This window comes from Carya illinoinensis, chromosome 9 (genome assembly GCF_018687715.1).
Source record: "Carya illinoinensis cultivar Pawnee chromosome 9, C.illinoinensisPawnee_v1, whole genome shotgun sequence".
NCBI classification, from domain to species: Eukaryota; Viridiplantae; Streptophyta; class Magnoliopsida; order Fagales; family Juglandaceae; genus Carya; species Carya illinoinensis.
The window spans coordinates 13,485,532-13,507,737 of NC_056760.1; the positions used below are offsets into that span (position 1 = coordinate 13,485,532).

Below are 22,206 nucleotides of genomic sequence, written 5' to 3' on the forward strand. Positions count from 1 at the left end.
TTATTGGTATTAATTATTTTCTTTTTTGTGTATTAAATTAATAAATATTAATAAGTAACATTACAAGGATAAGTACATACAAAATATATTTTAACACTACAAGTAGACATTCTAATGTTTTAAATCACATATCAATAAAATATGGTACATCAGAAATTATACTTAATTTTAATTATAATTAGTTAGATATTTTGTTATATGAAAGTGAAATTTTATTAATCTGTTTAACCCACCATCTAATTTTTTAACAAAATTTAAATGCTTTAGAATATTAAATAGCATAAAATAGAGTGGAATTAATACTCCATTTCTCGTTTGATGCATACGAGGGAATAAAAAAAGGCAGCACCTTTATTTTCTTCTCTCAAAACACATGCATGACCATTTTCTTTATGGAGTTCAGAAGATATTTATGCATATCAGCTTTTATCTTTATTATAGTGAGATTCTATTATTAGTCTATAAATTATTTTAAAGTAGATGAAAATATGATTAAATAATAAATTTTACCTTTTTTATTCTTATTTGATTTATTTTATTGAAAAATTAGTGAAATAAAAAACAACACTCCGAAATTCACTCTTTGATTGAAAGCATTGTGTTGGATTCCTATATTTAATATATCATTGATCAATAAATAGCATTTCAAAATTTATACTCATAATTTTTTTTTGAAACAAACATCAAGTATCTTGTATTCATTCATCATCAGTAATTACATTTTGTCCTTCAGTACATAAGGCTGTATACCTTCAGGACCCTCTTTAATCCATATTCTTTCCTCATTTACATTAAAAGACATTTTTGCAAGAAAATGTGCTACACAGTTACTTTCTCTATATGAATGTATTACCTTCCAACTATTCCTATTTTTCAACACCTCTTTAATATCTTCAACTAATTGACCATGCCATTCCCAACTTGAATCGGGATTATTAACTGCCCTTATCACATTTAAAGCATCCCCTTCAAATATCACTCTTGTCATGTTCAATTCTGCACATAGTTTCATAGCACGCCACAAAGCCTGCATCTCAACCACTAGAGGATCACGCACATACTTCTTCTGTGAGCACAATGACACCAACACATCCCTTTTCTCATCCCTCATTACTACACCAATCCCCATCCCACCTTCTGTTAGTTTTACTGCTGCATCCCAATTCACTTTAACTTGATCTTCAGCAGGAGCTTCCCATCTGCATAAACTTCTCCTTGTATTAACTCCTTTATTGTTGCTGCCCTGCTGTTGGGCTTGTTTAAACTAAAGCAAAGTTTCTGCAGCTTGTTTGAAGATCAAATCAGGCTTTTCAAATTTATTTTCAAAAACAAAACTGTTTCGCCTTAACCACACTCTTCTTAGAACCACTGCCATCAGCTCCAGATCCTCTCTACTCAGCTTTGTACACCAATCTGCCCATAGCTCATGCATCTCCCTTTCATTTGAAACCCACTTCTGTACAGGACTTAAGTTATCTGCCCAAACATCCATAGCTCCACCACAACTCCATAGAGCATGTGAAATAGTTTCCTTCTAAGCTTACAAACTGGACAGTAATAGTCCTTAACAATCTTCCTGCAACACAGGTTCAGCTTTGTAGGCAAACAGTTGTTCAAAGCTTTCCATAGAAACATTTTAACCACACCAGGCACATTCAGCTTCCACAATAACTTCCACATTTCTGTATTCTTTTTAGAAACCTCCCCCTTATCCTTGTTTTTCCTACGAACTTCAAGATGATATGCACTCTTAACATTGAATTGACCATTCTTAGTGTGAGCCCAAATTTGTTTATCTGGTAGCCCCGAAGTACTTATGGGCAAACTACAAACTAATGCAGCCTCTTCTTCATTCAGAATACCCTTTACCATTTCTTCCTTCCATGTCTTTGTGCTCTCATCAATTAAAACTGCAACCTTTGCATCTGCTTCAATTAGTGTTGATATGCCTGCCATTTATCCCCCCATATGTTGATATACCTGCCATTCCCAACTCTTCACACCAAACCTTCTCTTAATAACTCCAATGATCCCCATATACTCCTCCACATAACAGATGGCCTATTTCCCAGTTTCGAATCCAGTAGCTTTGAGTGCCTAAAGTATTTATCTTTTAACACCATAGCAGCCATTGATTGAGGTTTTGTCAAGATCCTCCAACATTGCTTAGCTAGTAAGGCTGTGTTGAAACTTTCAATTTCTCTAAAACCCAATCCACCACCCATCTTTGCTGTCCCCATTTTTGCCCAACTCTTCCAATGAATTTTATTCTCATCTTTTTTGAAACCCCACCAGAATTTTGCCATCTGAGCTGCAATCTCCTTACATAGCTTCTTTGGAAGCTTAAAAACTGACATGTAATAGGTTGGTATAGCTTGCATGATAGCCTTCAACAACACCTCCTTACCCGAAGGTGATAAGAACTGATTTTTCCAGTTGCTAATCTTCTTCCACACTCTATCCTTTATCACTCTAAAAGAGTTGTATTTAGATCTACCAACCATAATTGGTAAACCTAAGTATTTTTCACAACTATTCAACTGTCTAGCTCCAATATCCTTCATAATTCCTTCCTTAACAGTTTCTTGAGCTCTTTGACTGAAGAAAATTGTGGTTTTGTGCTTGTTCAGGCTCTGCCCAGAGGCCTCTTCATACAACTTTAGAATGCTCCTTATCTTCTTCCACTCCTTCCAGCTGGCCTTCCCAAAGATGATGCAGTCATCAGCAAATAGTAAGTGAGTGACCCTTGTACCTCCTCGTGCCACAGACACACCCTTTAATTCTGATCTCCTTTCTGCATTATTCAGCATTGCACTTAAACCTTCTAAGCACAAAAGGAAAAGATAAGGAGATAATGGGTCTCCTTGTCTTAATCCTCTTGTAGGCAAAATAGTCTCACCTAGTTTTCCATTTATTAATGCAGCATATGATATTGAGGATATGCACTGCATAACTAAACCAATCCACCTATTCCCAAAGCCAAGCTTTTTCACAACTGCCTGAAGATAGGACCATTCCGCCCTGTCGTATGCCTGAGAAATGTCCAGTTTTAAAGCCATACTACCCCCCTTACTCCTCTGCCTTATTTGCATTGAATGAAGTACTTCATAGGCTGCTATAGTGTTATCAGAGATTAACCTCCCTGGAATGAATGCACTTTGGCTTCTAGAAATGATAGCATCCATTACTTTTTTCAGTCTATTAGTAAGAGTTTTTGCTATAAGTTTATACACAACATTGCATAAACTTGTTGGCAAACTCATTAACTGATTTGGGGTCACTGACTTTAGGAATCAAGGCTATATAGGTGTGATTTAGACCTACATTCATCTTCCCTTCATTTAAAAAACCAAGCACAGCTCTACACACATCATTTCCTACAATATGCCAAAAGGATTGAAAGAAACAAGCTCCAAATCCATCGGGTCCTGGTGATTTTAAAGGCCCCATCATCTTTAAAGCCTCTACTACCTCCTCCTTTTTAAAATCCTTTTCCAAAGCTTTATTCATATCATCTGACACTCTTTTCTCCATTTCAAACAGACATTTATTAATCTTTTCAACTCTAGGATTTGTTGTCCTATATACCTCTTCAAAATGTTTCTTGAAAGCCTCAGCAACTCCATCCTGGTCAGATCTCAGCATCCCCATACCATCAACAATTGAGAGGATTTTACTCCTCTTCTTTCTCTGATTTGCACATTCATGGAAAAATCTTGTGTTTCTGTCACCAAGACTATACCAGTTCCTCTTTGCCCTTTGTTTCCACATTATATCCTCTTGCTCCAGCAAATCTCCCACCTGTTTTTGCAACCTTTTTAATTCTTCTACATTATGAGGTCCCAAATCTTCATGTACTTCCTTTATTTTTTCTGTGATCACCTCAATCTTTGACTCTTCCTCTATCTTTTCTCTTAAAACACCTGCTAAGAATCCCACTACAAGCTCTCAATCGAGACTGCACCAGTGTCAAAGAATCACCTGTTAGAATCCCATCATTCCACACTTGCCTTATCTTTAACTCACATTCATCATCTTTTGTCCAGCTTGCCTCGAATCTAAATGGAATCTGCCAGCTTCTTTGTCTTTCAGTAACCCCTCCTGTTGACACCGTTAAAGGCAAATGATCTGAGCTTCTCACAAGTAGCCTTTCCACTCTTACTCCTCTAAACATCTCCTTCCATTCTCTATTGGCCACACATCTATCTAACATTTCTTTTGTGAAAGAAAGGTCAGAATGCCTATTACTCCATGTATAAAATCCATTACAGCATCCCAAATCATAGAGTGAATTATCCTCCATCATCTATCTAAACTGGTTTAATTGAGCTTTAGACCTCTGCCTGCCCCCCACCTTTTCATTTTGAAAGAGAATCTCATTGAAATCCCCCATCACACACCAAGGTATCTTCTCTTTAGGCTTCAAACTACGCAATAAATCCCAACACAGCTTCCTTTTTCCAGTTTCAGGATGACCATAGAATCCTGTAAATAGCCAGCTCTTCCCCTTTCCTTCTTCTTTGATCTCAGCAGTAATATGCCAGCTAGAGTAGTTCTTTATTTCTACTTCATCACCATATTTCCAAAACAAAGCTAAACCTCCTTTCTTACCCACAGGATCAACTGCAATACAACATTCCATTCCCAATCTTCTTTTCATACTATCTAATCTCCCTCCTTTAATCATAGTTTCAATCAACAAAATAACATTGGCCTTCTTATCCTTTGCCATTAGACAAAGGTCCTGAACTGTCCGAGGGTTGCCAAGCCCTCGGCAGTTCCAGCTTATGAAATTCGTAATGCCGGGTGGGGCTGCTCAGCAGCCACCACCCTTTCATTTTGTACCCCTTCAGTCACCATTTCAACAAGCAGAACCTCCTTCAATCTGGCCTTCTTTTCAACACCCTCATCCCTCTTAAGCCCTTCCATACTTTCAAAACTCCTTTTATTCTTGAGATTGAGTATAGCCAAATTACCTGCATTAGATCTACCTCTTGCTCTTCTTTTCCAACTGCCCTTTCTATCTCCACGAGAGCTCTCTTTCTGAAAACTCACTTCCTCCATAGCCATCAATGAATTATCACCTTTCACATATAGCTTTAAGTTTGAATCACTTAGAGCATCATCCTGAATTTCTTCTTTAGAACCCTGACTCACATTGTCATCACCCACCCCTTTCTTCATTCCAACCAAATGACTAACTAAATTGTTCTCCCCTTCCACCTCAGTTTCCACTTCTGGCTCATCCCCTCTTACACTTCTTTTTATTGCTTCCTCTACCCTTCTCCCATTATCAACCCCTCCTTCCTTCCTCTTTGAATCTGAAAAAGAGCCTTGTGAGTCCTCATTCTCAGATCCAGTATCCTTTTGTTCCCATCTCCTCTCAATCCATCTACGGTTCCCTGGTATAGCTCTCAACCAGAGGCCATATTGCATTTCTCCACTGCTTATCCTCTGCTTACTCATCTTCCCTTCCACACATCCCTCCTTATCATGTACAATTCTACCATAGTAATAGCACAGTTTAGATAGCTTTTCATACTGAAAAGGAACCCACATTGTCTTCCCCTCTACTTCAAGAGTTCTTCCCCTAACCAAAGGTTTCTTTAAATCACATTCAATCCGAACCCTTAAGACTCTGCCCCACGCCAATCCATCCTCCTGCACATCAACTTCTTTCACTATACCAACAGATCCACCAATCTGTTCTCCCATGCCCTGTGTCATACAACTAAGTGGTAAGTTCAGCATATGGATCCAGAAGCATTCCTGATCAAATTCCATTAGATTCGGTTGTGTTTCACCATCATAGTTCTTTAACACAAACAGATAGTGGTCAAAAAGCCAAGGACACCCTCCCATAACCTTCTCTTTGTCACTTTCCGATGCAAAGGTAATTATAAAATAGTTAAAACCAATTTCCTGAAACTCCATCGATCTCCCCACCCTCCATATCTTCTCCATAGTAGATTTAACTACTTCGCTCCCAATCCTCCTCTCCGAGCAGATCTTGCCAACTACACTTCTCTTTCCTTTATTCTTTATCTTTTCCGATAGCCTACAGTCAACTCCAATCGGCCTGTTTTCTTCCTCACTCAACTTCAACCTCTCCCAAATCTTAGTCATCTCTTCCATTCCCTCACCTTTGCCCGCCATAGCGTGCAAAGACACTCACCGTCTTCTTCCATAGCAGCAGAAGCCAACGGACTAACAAACTCTCCTCAGTCGTTTTCAGAGAAAATGGTTAGAGCGAGAGACTCACTGTCTACCAACTAGTTGTTATAGCTAATGGGATGGTAATTTATACTCATAATTGAATATACTTTTTGTTGTTATAAGTGACAATTATTTTACAAAAGTTATTATAATCACATGATTACTTAGTTATCTCTTCTTTCAAAATTAATGTGCTGCATTGCATAATGCACAAAAGTGGCTGGCAATAAACTTATATAAAATTAAAATATATATTTTTATACACTGGCCAGCAAGATCTAATTCACCTATCTTTTTTGAAATTATCATAAACAAAAATTTGCCTAAAATCAGCCTCAGATCAAATAATTTTAATAAAAAATAATATATCTACTTGTAAGAATTTTGTAAATTATAGAGGTGGGTTGTTAATAAGATAAAAACATTCAACTAGACGTATGTGCTCTATGCTTAACTTGAAAATAAGTTTTCATAAAAATAATTTCACTCAACCACTCCACTAATGAGTTAAAATTTCACAAAATCCTAAAAATAGAGTGTCAATCATTTAAAGATTTAGCCAGCGGCGTCCTAATACAAGTATTTTTGTATAGTGGGTATTTACTATTTAATATTAGTAGATCATCTAAGATGTGTATTATTTTATTTATAGATTTGATTTTTTGTGATTTTTGTTCCTTAGAAATATATTTATTATTACTAGTCATATATGTACATTTATTTTTTTATTATCTCAATTCAAAATTACCTTTTCATTTATTATTTACTATCATTTTAATCAAGCTTAATTCCATAACTAATTCTCTTAATTCCATAACTAATTCTCATAATCTATAGTATTATTTAATTCCATGATGGATACAACTTTGAATTCAATTTATTCGTAATAACATATATATACTATAAATCTCTCACAACACTTTTTATTTGTAGAGGTTGGCTTTCCAGATCTTAATTTGTAGACGTAATGATTAAGAGAAATTAATATGTTTTTAATTTCAAGGTAAGTGGATATCTCTCTTTCATATATATTTTTCAGAAAGAACAGAAAAAAGTAGAGAATAATTTAATCTCACCGTCCATAATTTATATTGATTTACCATGTTTTCAATTTTTTGTATTATATTCTTTACTTTTCTATTGATCATTCACAAGCACTAAATTAATAAATTCATATCATGCAAGAGCATTTGTCATATTCGGAGAATATTGCAACATAGACTTCACAAAGAGAATAGGTGATTCAACTTGGTGGAGACCTTGATCAACTCAAGCAACAACATCACAAAAGATTGAGTGTGCTCTCAATTAATCCCATAGAAGAAGACACAGAAATACACAATCACAGTTTGATCAAGCAACAACCCTCGGCCATTGTCTTGACCTATCACATAAATCGCAGTTTGATCCTAGGAGGATTCGAACTTGTGACATGGGACTTGTGCATACGAGTTTGTCCTTACCACTTAAGCTACTCACGGGTGGGTAATGCCGACTCCCAATAAATTAGCAACAAAGTCTGTCATCATATTGTATAATTTCGTTGCATTTGTATAATTGCATCAATAACATCCAGCTTATCCCAAGTTAACATAGATTGGTCTAATCAGATAAAACTGAGTAATCGTGTAACGACCCATATTTCACCAATCTACACCCAGTTCTCTTGCAAGGAAAAGATTGTCGATGTACAGGATCAAAGGAGCTGATGTAGCGATGTAACTTTGCATTTGGATCCTTGCAGACTCCTCTGAAAGCAACATTATACACCATTATTGTTTAATTAAGTTTCAAAAATAGAAACGAGAATGGTATGAAAGGATCAAATAAGTCAAATATAAATGAATTTTAGCAAACCAACCAATGGCATCACCTCCTGTATACTTAGGTAAATAGAACTGCATCCCCTATTGCAATGCAATTAGAGAAGTGTCTCGAATGCCAAAAGCAAATCGACAAGAAAGTGTCTCAATTTTTTTGTTTTTGATTTTTAGTGAGAATTTGTACCAATCGCTTCATGAACTCACCTTCTTCATTGAGCTTCTTCAGTAGCTGTGGCTTTGTAGGAAGGGCATACATCCCTGCAGCAACGGCCTTCCTGATGGCCCACCCATGGTGGGGAGCAAATACCTGTGCATAAGCCTTGGAAGCTGGATCCTTCAGGGAATTCCCTCTGCATGGTTATCAGGAACTGTTAACTCTTGTCAATATAAGTCCAAAACATCAACTGTAACATCAATGTCAATCAGCTTACTATTTTAGCTAAAATTGCCGCATTTCTACTCAGCAAAGAAAATTCATTATTATTTTCTACTCAGGTTGTCGATTCACCTACATTTCTAGTAACTCCCATATAATTTCCATAAAATATGGAGTTCTTAACCTCTCGGTCAGTTGGAATCAAATCAGGTATCCTCTTCTAAGCAAAATTTCGATCTTAGAGCCACCTAAAACCATTCCATCCCTTTATCACCGGAGTTAACCACCCTCAAAAGGCAAGATATAATTCCATGAGTAAGGACAATTTCAGTCCCAAATTTCTTACTTTAAGCAAAAAGAATAAAATGCTAGCCCCATCCCATCCCCCGCTACATAAATGGTTTTGAAGGTTCTGACTTTGCAGGCAATATATGGGACTTAAATCAGCCCCATATTCATGTATAATATCTTTCCAAATCATATTTCTAGAAGGACAAAGAATAAAAATTTAAGAAGAACAAGAAGATATCCAGATCCAACTAGAAACCATACATAAGAATGATAAAACTGAAAAGAAGTTTATTTTTTTTATTCTCGATTATTTTGATGAGTATGATAAGGGGACAAGACAGAATAGAACCGGAAAAGTGTATTCGCGTCCTACAATTCAGGCATCTTAAGAATCTAAAGCAAAGGAACCACATGAGAGACAGAGAGCATGAATTCTGCAACCATCCACCTTCCGTCTAATCATGACCATTACCCTTTACCTTGCCTCCACAAAGCAACTCAAAGAAAGCACCACAGATCCGTTTTCCCATGTTTAGTTGGCCCTTTTATACAAGTGCACCAGTTCCCCCATGATAAGTTCTTAATGAGATTATACAGCAGAAACACACAATATCTTGTATACTTCTTGTGTACTTGGGCAATAACAACCTTTTATATCATTAAAAAAAAAAATATTTATATTAGCCATCACAAAATATAGCAGAAACGTACGCTACCAAAAAAATTGAAGTTTTAGTGCAAGTTTAATCAGGACCCATGTGCCACAAGATAACCACATCAGATAGCTAGCACTACAAAGAGAAGTGCTATGATATGCAAATTTTACTCAAAAGTTTCCTTTTACTTCTTGTTTTTCAAAGAGAAGTGTTATTCATCATTTTTTTTGTCATCATTCTCTAATGTGACATTAAATGATTAAAAAATATATATCATCCATTACTTACCATTCAGTTATTTGATGTCAAATAAGAGGATGGTGATTAAAAAGATGGTGAATAGAGTTTTTCTTTTTGGAATCACATTTTAATAATCAATCCATTTGACAGCGGCGCTGGTATTTTCTGGACATCAATCTCCATCATTTACTCCAGCCTTAAATACTATCACAGCCCACAAATTATTCGTCTGGCTAGTGGCTAATCCTTAGATCATATGTCCGTTCTAGCAAATGCTTAAACGTAACTGACAACCATGTGCAAGATAAAATGGCTTGATGGTACCGGACAGGATAGATATATAATACACACACGGGCGTACACACACATATATATCATTTGAGTGATAGATGCACCAGCATCTTCTCAAAAAGGAAAATTTAATACTCTGCTTCTTTTCTTTTCTTTTTTCTTGTGGTTCTGTAGCAATGTACGAATTATTCCTGACTAGAGTTAGGCCCCATACACGCTTCAAGGTAATTTCAGTTCTTTTCCCTCACTTTACCACCATTTTACACCAATCAATTCAACAAGTCCTCGGACTACGCATACAAATTTGCAAATTTCCAGAACACAACGCTACCATGTGCTGAAAATACTTTGAATACATGAAAATACTTTGAAGACAGAAAAATGTTAAATAAAGTAGGAGATCGTAGACGTACTCTGTAGCTAGCATCTGCTCAAACAGTATCCTGACCATATCGAGCCCACGTTTCACTCTCAAGAGGTTTCTCGAATGACTACCGGCTTTCTTTACTGTGTTTGCTGCAATATCTTGTTCAAGCAAAGCCTGCAAGCTCCCAATCGAATTCGACGCCTCTGCAAGATCCTTAACCTGAAATCATCAAGTAGCAAATCAGTTAACATCAATCAAAATGGACAAAAAGAAAAAATAAAGCAATGATTTTTTTTTATAAACAATAAGAAATTTTATTAAACCAAGTAATTAGGCATAGCCCAAGTACATAGGGAGCAATGAATTAATTAAGCAATTAAACCGGCATCCTCAAATGGCAGGAACACAGAGAGAAGAACGACGCATTAGAGAATTAGGGAAATTAAGTCAACTTATCAGTTCGTTTGCTTTTCCAACATATTTCCTATTTTCCTGAGAAGAAAACTGAGAAAGAACAGCCAATTAACCCAAAAAAAACTGCTGCTTTAAATTAGGTCAGCCTAAAAAATGGGTGAGCCTGTATGCTCTCTTTTAGCAATCAATGCAAGTAACCGACGACTCAACAAGTTAATTAATTCGATCCCATCTTTCTTTCGCGTTATCTCGGAACCACACAAGGTTGATCGAGATGGGCGGAGTCGTGACCCGTACCTTTGCGACGTAGTCTATCTCGGCAAACTTAAAGGCGATACCCAAGCAGCCAAAGAGAGGCGAGATGAGAGAGCACGCGCGAGAGAAAGGCGCGACCTCGACGTCTGCGGTCTGGCCATCGACAGTGGCCGCGAGCTCCTTGAAGGCCTCCGATATATTCCTAAGAGGCTTGTAGTTGTCTAGGTCCGCCATTGACAACAGATCTCTTTCTTTCTATTTCTCTGACTGGGAAATCAGAATGTTCTTTGCTGCTTCTGAATGAATAAGGAGGACGAACAATTTGCGTACGGTTTTATAAAGAAAGTTGCCACCAGATGTACAACCATTATGGCTTGGATATATTCGCCCCTTATACAAGCCGTTGCCAAATAAAATATCTACGATGCTCCTTATAAAAAAAAGAAAATCTACTAAACCAGATTTTAAGAAAAATACCATTTACAAGTTTACATATTTATATATTAAAATATATCAATAATATAGAAAATATAGAGACCTATCACGACAATTAATGAATAGCAATTAAACTTTTTTACAACGATTATAATAACAAAAATTATATGTGTAGTCACTTTTATGTATTTTTTTGTGCATTTTATTAATATGATTGGTTGTATATTAAAAGAATTAATACAGTCAATCACATCAGTAGAGTGTATAGAGAATATATAAAAGCGACCATATATAGCATTACTTCTCTCTCATGTCTGAATATCCCTCACGTGTGAAATCTCTCTCTAATCTCTTGATTCTACTCCTGTGAACCTCTCTCTATATCCATACGTGCTCCTCTCTCTCTAAACTTCCTCATATTCGAAATCTTACAAATGTCTCTCTGTTTTCTCTCTCCTTTATTACTTCTCTCTCCTACCAAACCCATCTCATCCCCTCTATGATTCTAGGGCAAAACCTCTGCATCCATATCTATCTACACCCTTTTCTCTATCTCTCTTTTAAACTGTGGGCGTTCATTGAAGGGAAACCCCCTATATCTAGATTTGCATCCATGTCACAGTAAGTTTTTTACTGAACTTGTGTACATGCTTCCCCCACAACACACCACATACCTTTCTATGGATTGTGCACTTATTTTTGGTTGCTTGGGCCTTATTGTTAACCGTGTAATTTTAATTTTTTTATGGAGGTTTGACAAAAGTACACTGATTGTTGGTCCAAAAGTAGATTGAGTCTTAAAGATCTGTTGCAAGTTTCAGATGGGCCAATCAGAAGGTTAAGAGTTAAGAAGATCAGAGAAGCAATGTGGGAATCTCCCTTTCTCTTGGACAACACAGAGCTTAATATTTTCTTACCCTTGTTCTTGCAAATGTTTTTTTTCACCTTGGTTGAACTGGACTTTAACTCAAGTGTTAAGCCTTCAAATCTATGCCCAAAGTCATTTAAATGGTGCAAAAATGCATTGACATAGTCATCACTTGGGGATACATGCATCGCCAATTTCTAACATTTTTTAACCACAACCTCATACTGCCATGCATTTGCATTGTCCCGCAAGTCATCATAGCTACTTTTCACCAGTATCTCCCTTTTAAATCATTTATCCATTGATCCAATACATATTCTTCTAGCAACACTTTAAGTTTCTTCATATGACATACTCTAAAAACATGACTATAGAAAATGCCCCTCATCTCTAGGGTTGAGCAGAAATCCAAAAATCCGACTCCGATCCCAACTCTGCTCCGACTCCTGCAAGTTGGAGTTTCAATTGATAGGTCAAAAGTTCAATGTTCTAGTTTTTTGAGTCTTGACGTGCCTACAGGATGGAATTCGACTTTTCTCATGTTGGATGTGGTTGAGAATTATCAAAAAGCTTTCCAATTTTCGCTTGATGAGGATCCTTACTCACGAGTTTATTTGTCTGAGGATGGGCATGGGAAAAAGAGTCTAGGAGCTCTTGGGTCTGATGATTAGGAGACCATAAGAAACTTTTCGAAATTTCTTTAAATATTTTATAGTGTCACCTTGCGTATTTCTGGTACATTATATGTCACATGAAATATTTATATCCAAGAGTTTATTGTCATTCATAAACACTTAAATAATTTTTGTGATAATAGTAATAGACGTTTAAGTTCAATGGCTTTCAGAATGAAGACAAAGTATAATAAATATTGGGGTGATCTTGAAAAAATAAATCGGTTGTTATTTATTGTTGTCATTCTTGATCCACGGTTCAAATTAGTTATTCAAGCATATTGGTTCAAGAAAACATTGGGCGAGGAAAAGGGTGAGGAATTTGTTACACTCCTTAAGAGTGATATGGAATACTTGTATGAACAATATGTAGACTTTGGTGGTGGGTGCGTAACTGGGTCTAACAAACTCGGAATAGTGAAGGTAGTGCATCAATGAGAAGTAGTAGTAGTACAGTTATAGAATATGATCCATTGGAATTTTTGATAGAGTTCCATAAAGAGCATACAACATCCTTGATAGATTGTAAGTCGAAGTTAGAACAGTATTTGTTGGAGAGCATTGAGATTCCTACGGGGAGTTTAGAAATTTTAATTTGGTGGAAAGTCAACTCCACCAAGTATCCAGTTCTTGCTCTAATGGCAAGAGATATCTTAGTCATTCCGTTCACCACCGTTGCATCAGAGTTAGCATTTAGCATAGGAGACCGTGTCCTGGATCCGTTTAGGAGTTCTTTGGCTCCTAGAACTGTAGAGGCTCTTGTATGCTTGCAAAACTGGTTGAAGTCCACCCCTAAATGCTTGAGTCAAAATTATTCGGAAGCCATTGATGATGCAGAGAGCTATAAGCTAGACTCAGGTAATGTATTTAGAGATTTTTTAAAGTTGTTATATAAATTGATTTTAACATTTTGTGATACTAATCTCCTATTATTTAACATCTTAATGTAGAATTAGCCACTCTATGGCCAGCGTACTTTGTAAAGATGATTGACAATGATGTTTATGGTATCTTATTTCAATTTTGTTTTCTTTATTTTTATAAATTTATATGGTATCTTATTTTTTCACTAATTTTGTTCTTTTTTCTTCAGGTACAAGTTGGAATGACATTCATTGTAATTTGTATTGATTCTGTTGTTGTAAGTTGTAATTTGTTGATGGAATTAGAACTTGTTGATAGATGATGAGACATGAGTTGGTTGGATAATTTGGAGGATAGATGATGATGGAATCTAGATGGGTTAAATGATGGTAGACCATGTGTTGTGTTGGCTTTGTATTATTTTGTTTGTTGTTATTGAAATGACAATAGTATGAGGATGCTAGATTTGGTTATGTGTTTTTAACTTATAATTTTGAATGAATGATCTTAATTTGTAATTTCGGTTATGTATTTTTAATTTGTATTGTGTAATTTTGAATGAATGATCTTAGTTTGTAATTTGGTTATATATTTTTAATTTGTATTTTGTAATTTTGAATGAATGATCTTAATTTGTAATTTTGGCTATGTATTTGTAATTTGTAATTTTGAATGAATGATTTTAGTTTGTAATTTTGGTTATGTATGTTTAATGTGTATCATAGTTGGAAAATTTCTTGTTGCAAGTGTGAATTTAGTTTTATTTTATAGTGTCTAGGATTTTAATGTATGTATCAAGTATGAAGGATTCTAGTATGAATGATTTCTTTTTACAACAAATTTGGTTAAATAAATTAAAAATCTGAAATTATATTTAAAAAAAAATTGATATAGAAGCCCAAATCCCTATTAAAGTCTAAAATTATGAGCTTGAAATGTCAAATGAGTCAAGGAAAAAAGTCCAATAAAAAAGCCCAACTCTGATTCCGCTCCGACAAGTCGGAGTCGGAGTATATAGCAGTCAGAGTTGGAGTCGGAGGTCGGATTCGACTTCCGACAAAGTTGGAGTCGGAGTCGGAGGGCCCAGATACCGACTCCGATCCGTCGATGCTTAGCCCTACAGTCATCTCAAACAATGCATACGTGTTTTTAACTTCACATGTATCTTCGTTATTGTAAATTGAATATTGAACCATTTTCACATCTTCATCAATGGAAATTTCATCCAAAACATTGAAGATAGAAATGCAACCCTGCAAGTTGACAAGCATGCAATTGCATAAAATCATCCCCAATACCTTTCTTTAGATCTCTTTAAATTTCTCATTTGTATACATTGATCGAAACTACTTGTCAATGACAAATGGGGACACGCATGGGATCATTTGATTGAATGAATTGAAATTGGTTGTCGCCTCGACCTTTATCTTTTTCCTAAGAGTATTGTTAATTTGATCGATAAATTCCTTCAAAGTCTTACCAGAATGCATAAACTCATCGAAAAAATGCATTCATGCTTTGAGACTCTTGTATAGTGTTCATACGAGCCCAAAAATACACTCTTCAAGTAAATCAGTACCTATAAAGACCTTTCACCATACAATCATTGCAGCCATGCATTAGAACCAAGTTCATACTTCTGAAGTAGTTGCCCTTGCTAGTTCTTAAATTTTGCACAAGTCTGTGAATCATATAAAGCACTCTGAATGGAAGTCTTCAATTCTCATTGAATTAGGAGTGGGATCCCACTTTTCTGGCAGTTTCCACATGATATGCCAAAACAATACATATGGCAATTGTCTAGAAATACAATGGCAATAGCACTCTTCATTACTCGATCTTGGTTTGTCATAATGAATTTGGGAGTCCGACCATTACACTTCAACCATGCTCGAAACAACCAGACAAAAGTACTTGTGTCTTCACTTGAAATCGAGCCAACCCCTAATAGTATGGACTACTCATGATGGTTTACACCAACAAAGGGAACAAAAGGCATATCGTACCTATTTGTTAGATACATCTTATTAAAGGTTATAGCATCTCTAAAATACTTATATGTTGCCAGACTTCATGCGTAAATCCAGAACACATTTATTATTCTAAACTTGTCATCCACATATATGACAATAACAAAACCATCATTTATCTCCCTCATTCTTTCAAAATAGTTACTAATTGGTTCGTCACCTCCTTTACCCAACGTTAAGTGTTTGGTTTTGTCAATAAAATCCCGACAATCTTTCTCTGCAAACTCGAGATTCTCAAACCCCTCCACTTCAACAACAAGTGCAGTTGAAATTCTTATTCATTCAAATACCTACTTTGTCATTCAAATCAAGCATCCTTTAACTATATTCATCTAAACACTTGAGAGATCTAAAAAATCTAGACTTATGTAGGCTTACAATATGATTGTGAGCAACCTCAACAGTGATAAAAATCCATCCCCATTAACCAAGTGAACATTTACCTTCCGCTTATAGTCCATTTTAACTGTTGGTCGTGGCCTCCCAACTTTACTATTGCTAGGATGGTACGTACTTGCCGCCATGCGCACACCTAATTGTCACATACTTTATACTCTCATTTGCCTCCCACCTCGTCCTTTGTGTCTTCATACCAAAATTCCCTTACTTGGCATATCTTTTGTAATAAGCTAGAAGCTCTTCCTTAGTGGCAAACTCCACACTAGATTTTGGTCCATCATCCAATACTTCATTAGTCTATTTTGCATCTTTATTTATGTTGGATGTTGTTTTTGAAAATGCAAGAAAATGGTTAGGGTTAGCATTTATATTATATATACTAGATGTGAAACCGTCAGGTTAAAAGAGTAATACTGTTAATAATATAAGGGCTTTCATTAGTTGTGTGTAATGTACCTCCAATATTCTTCTCACTTTCGGCACTATTATGCACGACTGATGACTCACTTAGGCATTGGGGGGGTCTTTTCAGATCTTCTAAACTTGTTCAGATAACTCGATGAAGGTTTAGGTATAGTTGATCCAAGAGGTGACCCTGATGGATGTTGTAATTAGGTAGCTTTGTTAGTTCATTGCTAATGCACATGGAACAAAAGTTGAAAAAAAAAACTCTACTTGGCTAATCTCTTCAAATCTTCTCAACTCCTCATAATTGTTGAACGATTTGTAGGGAATAGTTGGTCATAGAGGTAACATTGATATTGAACAAATTCATCTACCTGGCTACCCAATGGGTACATATATGGCATTGGATATGGATTTTGATATGTATTTGGAGGAATTATAAAGGGCGAGCAGTACGGACTGATGGCTAGATATTCCTATAATACACAAATAAACAATATATTAACTAAATAGAAATATCGGACACAGACATATCCAAATGACCAGTGTGTATCATACATGGGTTGATGACATTGATGTAGAAGGCCAGGATGGCCTTCTATTTTCCTTTTTATCCATCACGCTATTTCAATTGTAAATGCAGTAGTAGTTTAGAAATTAGTAACCATGTGCATCTTTTTTTTTTTTTTGGCCAAGATATTGGCTATTTACAACTAAAATAGAAAAGATTATTACAATTGAAGATGCAGTAGTAATTTAGAAATCAGAAACCATGTGCATTATTTTTTATCACAAGACCAAGATATTGGCTATTTGCAACTAAAATAGGAAAGATTATGAAGTACTTTGCAATGTAAAATGTCTACTTATTCATCATGCATGCATGGATGTAAAAGGTCTAAGAGCATCCTCATTCAATTCCTCATCTCTATCCCTATAATTTAACTCAAAATCACATTTTCTCAAATTTATCTCTAAATTTTATTCATCTTCTAAAAACCTCATATATCTCATTCTCCATCTCTATCTCTATTCTATTAAATAATATTTCTCTATTCTTTTTTTATTACTTTTTTTTCTCTCTTCCATTACAATCTTAACTACTAACTCTTTTATCTTATTATCTTTTTTTCAAATATCATTTTCTACTAAATATTTATATGATTTTGACTACCCAATACAGTATTTTTTTCAAACAGAAATTCGTATTATAAAAATAGTAATTTTTTATTTTTAGTTAGTGCTTTTTCTAATGTGATGGAGCATTTTTTTTTTATTTAGTACTCTTTATCAATTTCGCTAATGGGGATCCGTAGTCACGTATTAATGATAAAATTTTTTGTAATTTTTTTAACGGTAATATTTTTTGTCATTTTTTCAACAGTAGCATTTTTTGACTTTTCTCCAACGGTAACTTTTTTTGTCTACTTTCAAACGGTAACATTTTTTGTCTTATATGTAACGGTAACTTTTTCCTCTATAAATAAATATATTGCTAGCATTCACATTCTCACAAACTCAAGTCTAATTTCTTCTATAGAATCAAAATTCTATTGCATCATCTGATCTCCCACTTGCTTCATCAAATGGCTTATACTGTTTTTCACAAATTGTTGACATACGTATCCTCTGAAGATGATAGCGATGTTCTTAATGAGAAGGCCGATGGATAGTCATCAAGGCATTGTGGCAATCGCTAACGTCGTAAGTTTATTTGGCGTGATCATATTCAGGGGCACGAGTGCCTATTTTACGATTATTTCGTAGAAAATCTAGTATATCCTTCGAATCTATTTCGAATGAGATTTCGGATGAGCTGTCTCCTATTTCTCTGTATTCTAAATGAGGTAGAGTTTTACAAGCCGTACTTCTTCTAGAGAAGAGATAATACCGGAAGACTCAATTTATCTTCTATGTAAAAGATAACTGCAGCACTTAGAATGCTGGCGTATTGGGTTACTGGAGATTTTATGGATGAATACATACGTATTGGTGAAAGCACCGCAATGGAGAGCCTAAAAAAATTCTCTGAGACAATAGTAAGTGTTTTTTAGATGAATATCTGCGGTCTCCAAATGTCAATGATATTTCCCGATTGCTTGTAGTTGGTGAACAACGGAGATTTCCAAGAATGTTGGGAAGCATTGACTGCATGCATTGGAAGTGGAAAAATTATCCCGCAGCATGGAAATGTATATACTCCGGTCACATCCATGAACCAACTATTACTTTAGAAGCAATTACTTCATATGATCTCTGGATATGACATGCATTTTTTTGTATGCCCAATTCACATAATGATATTAATGTACTAGAGAGATCTTTTATTTTCACGGAACTTGCCCAAGGGCGTGCTCCTCCAGTCAATTACACAATCAATGGCAACGACTACACTATGGGGTATTACCTTGTGGACGATATTTATCTCAAGTGGCGAACTTTTATGAAGACGATTCCATCACCACGAGGGAATAAGAAGAAATTTTTTTGTAAAAGCACAAAAATCGGCAAGAAAAGATGTCGAGCGTGCGTTCGGAGTACTTCAACAACGATTTGCTATCATTCGTGGACCTTCTTGAATGTTCAAAGTGAAGGAACTAACAAATATAATGAACGTATGTGTTATTCTATATAATATGATCATTGAAGACGAGAGTGATGATAACGAGGGTTCGAACATTGAGTATGGTCAACTTGATGATGAACTCCCGAAACTCTCACCCAATCATACAATTGAGCTTACGGAATTCATCCAGCGTCATCATCATATTAGAGACAGCTCGGCACATCATCAGCTCTAATAAGATCTAATTGAACATCAATGACTATTATATTCCCAAAATTAGACATGTCACCTTAGTATAGTATGTCCTTCATGTTAGTAGTGACTATGTTTGAGTTAATCTCCGCTTTGTTTGTATTTCCTTCATGTTAGTAGTGACTATGTTTTTATTTTCAACGCTTTGTTTGTATTTCCTTAATGTTAGTAGTGACTATTTTAATAGTAATCATATTTTATTTCGTATTTCTTTCATGTTAATAATAACTATATTAGAGGTAATTTGTAATTGTTTTTGAAATTCATATGGGCAATTTCCTTACATCTAGTATATTAACAACACCACAAAGCATTGAAATATAAAAATTTAGTCCATCCATATACTCATCTATCATTGTCCGATACATAATAAACAAAATGATAAACTTTTTACAAAAATACAAATCAACATTTAATCTGAGTTACTTTCGCGTCTCGCCATAATTTCTTTCTGTAGTTGTTTAAAATATAACTGCTGCATTTCTGGCATGACACTTGTGTCCATCATCATAATGCGCTGATCTGATTCCTTCTTCGCGAGCTCTACTTTCTCGGCCTCTAACCTCACTCTTTCATCCTCAAGGTGTAATTTTTTTTCCTCTTTCTCCTTGTCATACTCCATCTTCTCGCCTTTAAGACGATAGAACTCTTTCTCTTGAGTGCGTGACTCCTCCAAAAGAGTATATTTCATCTTCTTGAGTTGGAAATTTTCCTCCGCTTGCTTGCCTTGAGCCTTTCATTTTCCTTTCTTAGCTTTCCTTCCCATTGGTTTGTCCAATTTGATCACTTCATTTTCCATTACATTATCCACCTCAACATCAAAAATTGAATCATCAGTAGCACCAGAACATCGAGTGGGGGTTAGGGATGGACACATCGTCTTCCTTTGCTTTGGATCCTCCTTTGTGGCCCTTCAAATCCACTTAGGTTGGTCCATCAACAAGTGCCAATAATGCTCGAATTGAAAGGAGCATTTCTCTAGCGATTGGTACATAACATTGGCCTTATCAAACTTGCATGTAAACAAAAAAATTCATGTTAAACCGACGTAGGAGAAAAAAAATTATTCATCTAACAAGTAAGAGTATGGAAATTCTACCTTGTCTTGATCGGTCATGCCACTTTGATTTAACCCTTCAACTTGGGCTAGTTTCGCACAAAACTTGTTTGTTGCCTTTTGAATAACCGACCACCGATGTATTAAAGAATTTATTGTCCGTTTATTTGTGGTTACTTTATATTGTTGGAAGTACTCAAATATTTTTTTCCAGAGTTGTTGGTGTTTTTGATCTGTTCCCTGGACGGCGTCAATGCTACAATTCAGCCATACGGAGACAAGTAACTTGTCTTCCTCGAGGTGAAGTTCGCATCCCTGACTGATTTCCTAATGCCGATAAGCTCGTTGGGGGATAAGGGTGGAGAGTCATCAAGGATCACAAGAGATGTTCCATTTTACCCATCGTAAGGGGGGTCGAGTTGAGGATCTTGACTAAAGAGGTTGGTAAAGTACATATGTCCATCTTCTTGTGAATCCATCTCTAAAAACGCATTGAAAATGTTAGACATGTCACCCTCTGAAGTTTGGGGTTTAGTCCGGGTCATTGGCTCAGAAACCGGTTGGTGACATCTTGGAAAGTTGGCCACCCATTGATGGCTGCAACAACCGGTTGCCAGTACTTGTTGGCCGTCCAGATTACCTAGCCATTGAGGAAATGACTATAAATTTCCCATATCCTCACATGAGGTTGTCATCATCACAACTGAGGGAGTATAGTTTACACATGATTTCTCTGTTACAACATAATACAAAACAACAACCAAACAACATGCAAATCACAATAATGCTAAATAATATATTGAATATATTATTAATTAAAAAGGCTCAGAATGGTGTAAATATTGACAGCATGCGTAAGCAAGGAGCCCAACATCAAATGGCTGCAAAACCCCACTTGAACCCTGATTGCCTTTTGTGGAAAGAACTACAGACTGCAATATGGTCATCTAGGTGAGGATTGCCCTGCCATATCGATGGGGCCCCATTAATACTTGTGACTTAACCCGTACTATAACACCATCATCATAGCCTAATAACAGCCCCCTCCCTTGAGAGATACACAAGACTGCAAAGGACCTAACATCAAATAAAAAACTAATATGAATTCCTCTCCCCGTTGCACAAACAGAATTCATGTGAGAACATCAAGAATGAATATGGAAGACATAAATAAACACAAGAGATTGATCACCATAAAGTTTTTTAAATAAATTACTTATTTAAATAACCATTCTTGCATTTCCAACAAGGGTTAATAAAAGTATTGAAGTGAAATATGAAAAAAATATTCTCGATCATGTACTGATATTCATTGATTGAAATAAAAAGATAAAGCATCAAATGGAAAGTTAATAAAGAATCCATTCAACTCTTTCATCTTTTAAAAAAATTTAAAACTCTAGAAAGTAGTTGTAAAGAAATTCATTGTCAAACAAAATCATTGTTGGTAAGAAAGATTATCAATGTATCGATCATAATTGCATAATCAAAACAAAAACAACAAAAAGATTCATATTCATCTAAAAACTTTTTAGAAATGTAAGACCAACAAAAGGCAGCCCAAAATGCATGCATTGATTCCAAACAGTATGGAAAATCATCAATACAAAAATCATCAAGATTATTTTCGCAGCAACTGAACTGAATGTGAAGGATCAGAAAATCAGCATAGAAAAATCATGGAGATTTTCACATCAATCGAATAGTATATGAAGGAAAATCAGCAC

The 22,206-nt window shown here is 35.6% G+C and overlaps 2 protein-coding genes across 2 annotated transcripts; both read right to left on the reverse strand.

The window, feature by feature from the left end:
* Positions 1-715: 715 nt before the first annotated feature.
* LOC122276827 lies at positions 716-1,956 on the reverse strand. The gene is made up of 3 exons (XM_043086726.1): positions 1,545-1,956; positions 1,367-1,476; positions 716-1,264 (listed from the first exon to the last, which is right to left on the reverse strand). The coding sequence occupies exons 1-3, from the start codon at positions 1,954-1,956 to the stop codon at positions 716-718; spliced, it is 1,071 nt and encodes a 356-aa protein (XP_042942660.1).
* Positions 1,957-7,498: 5,542 nt separating this feature from the next.
* LOC122274997 (accelerated cell death 11) lies at positions 7,499-11,284 on the reverse strand. The gene is made up of 4 exons (XM_043083889.1): positions 10,972-11,284; positions 10,307-10,479; positions 8,244-8,389; positions 7,499-7,966 (listed from the first exon to the last, which is right to left on the reverse strand). Exons 1-4 carry the CDS (start codon positions 11,161-11,163, stop codon positions 7,860-7,862), a joined length of 618 nt encoding a protein of 205 aa, XP_042939823.1. The 5' UTR covers positions 11,164-11,284; the 3' UTR covers positions 7,499-7,859.
* Positions 11,285-22,206: the final 10,922 nt, after the last annotated feature.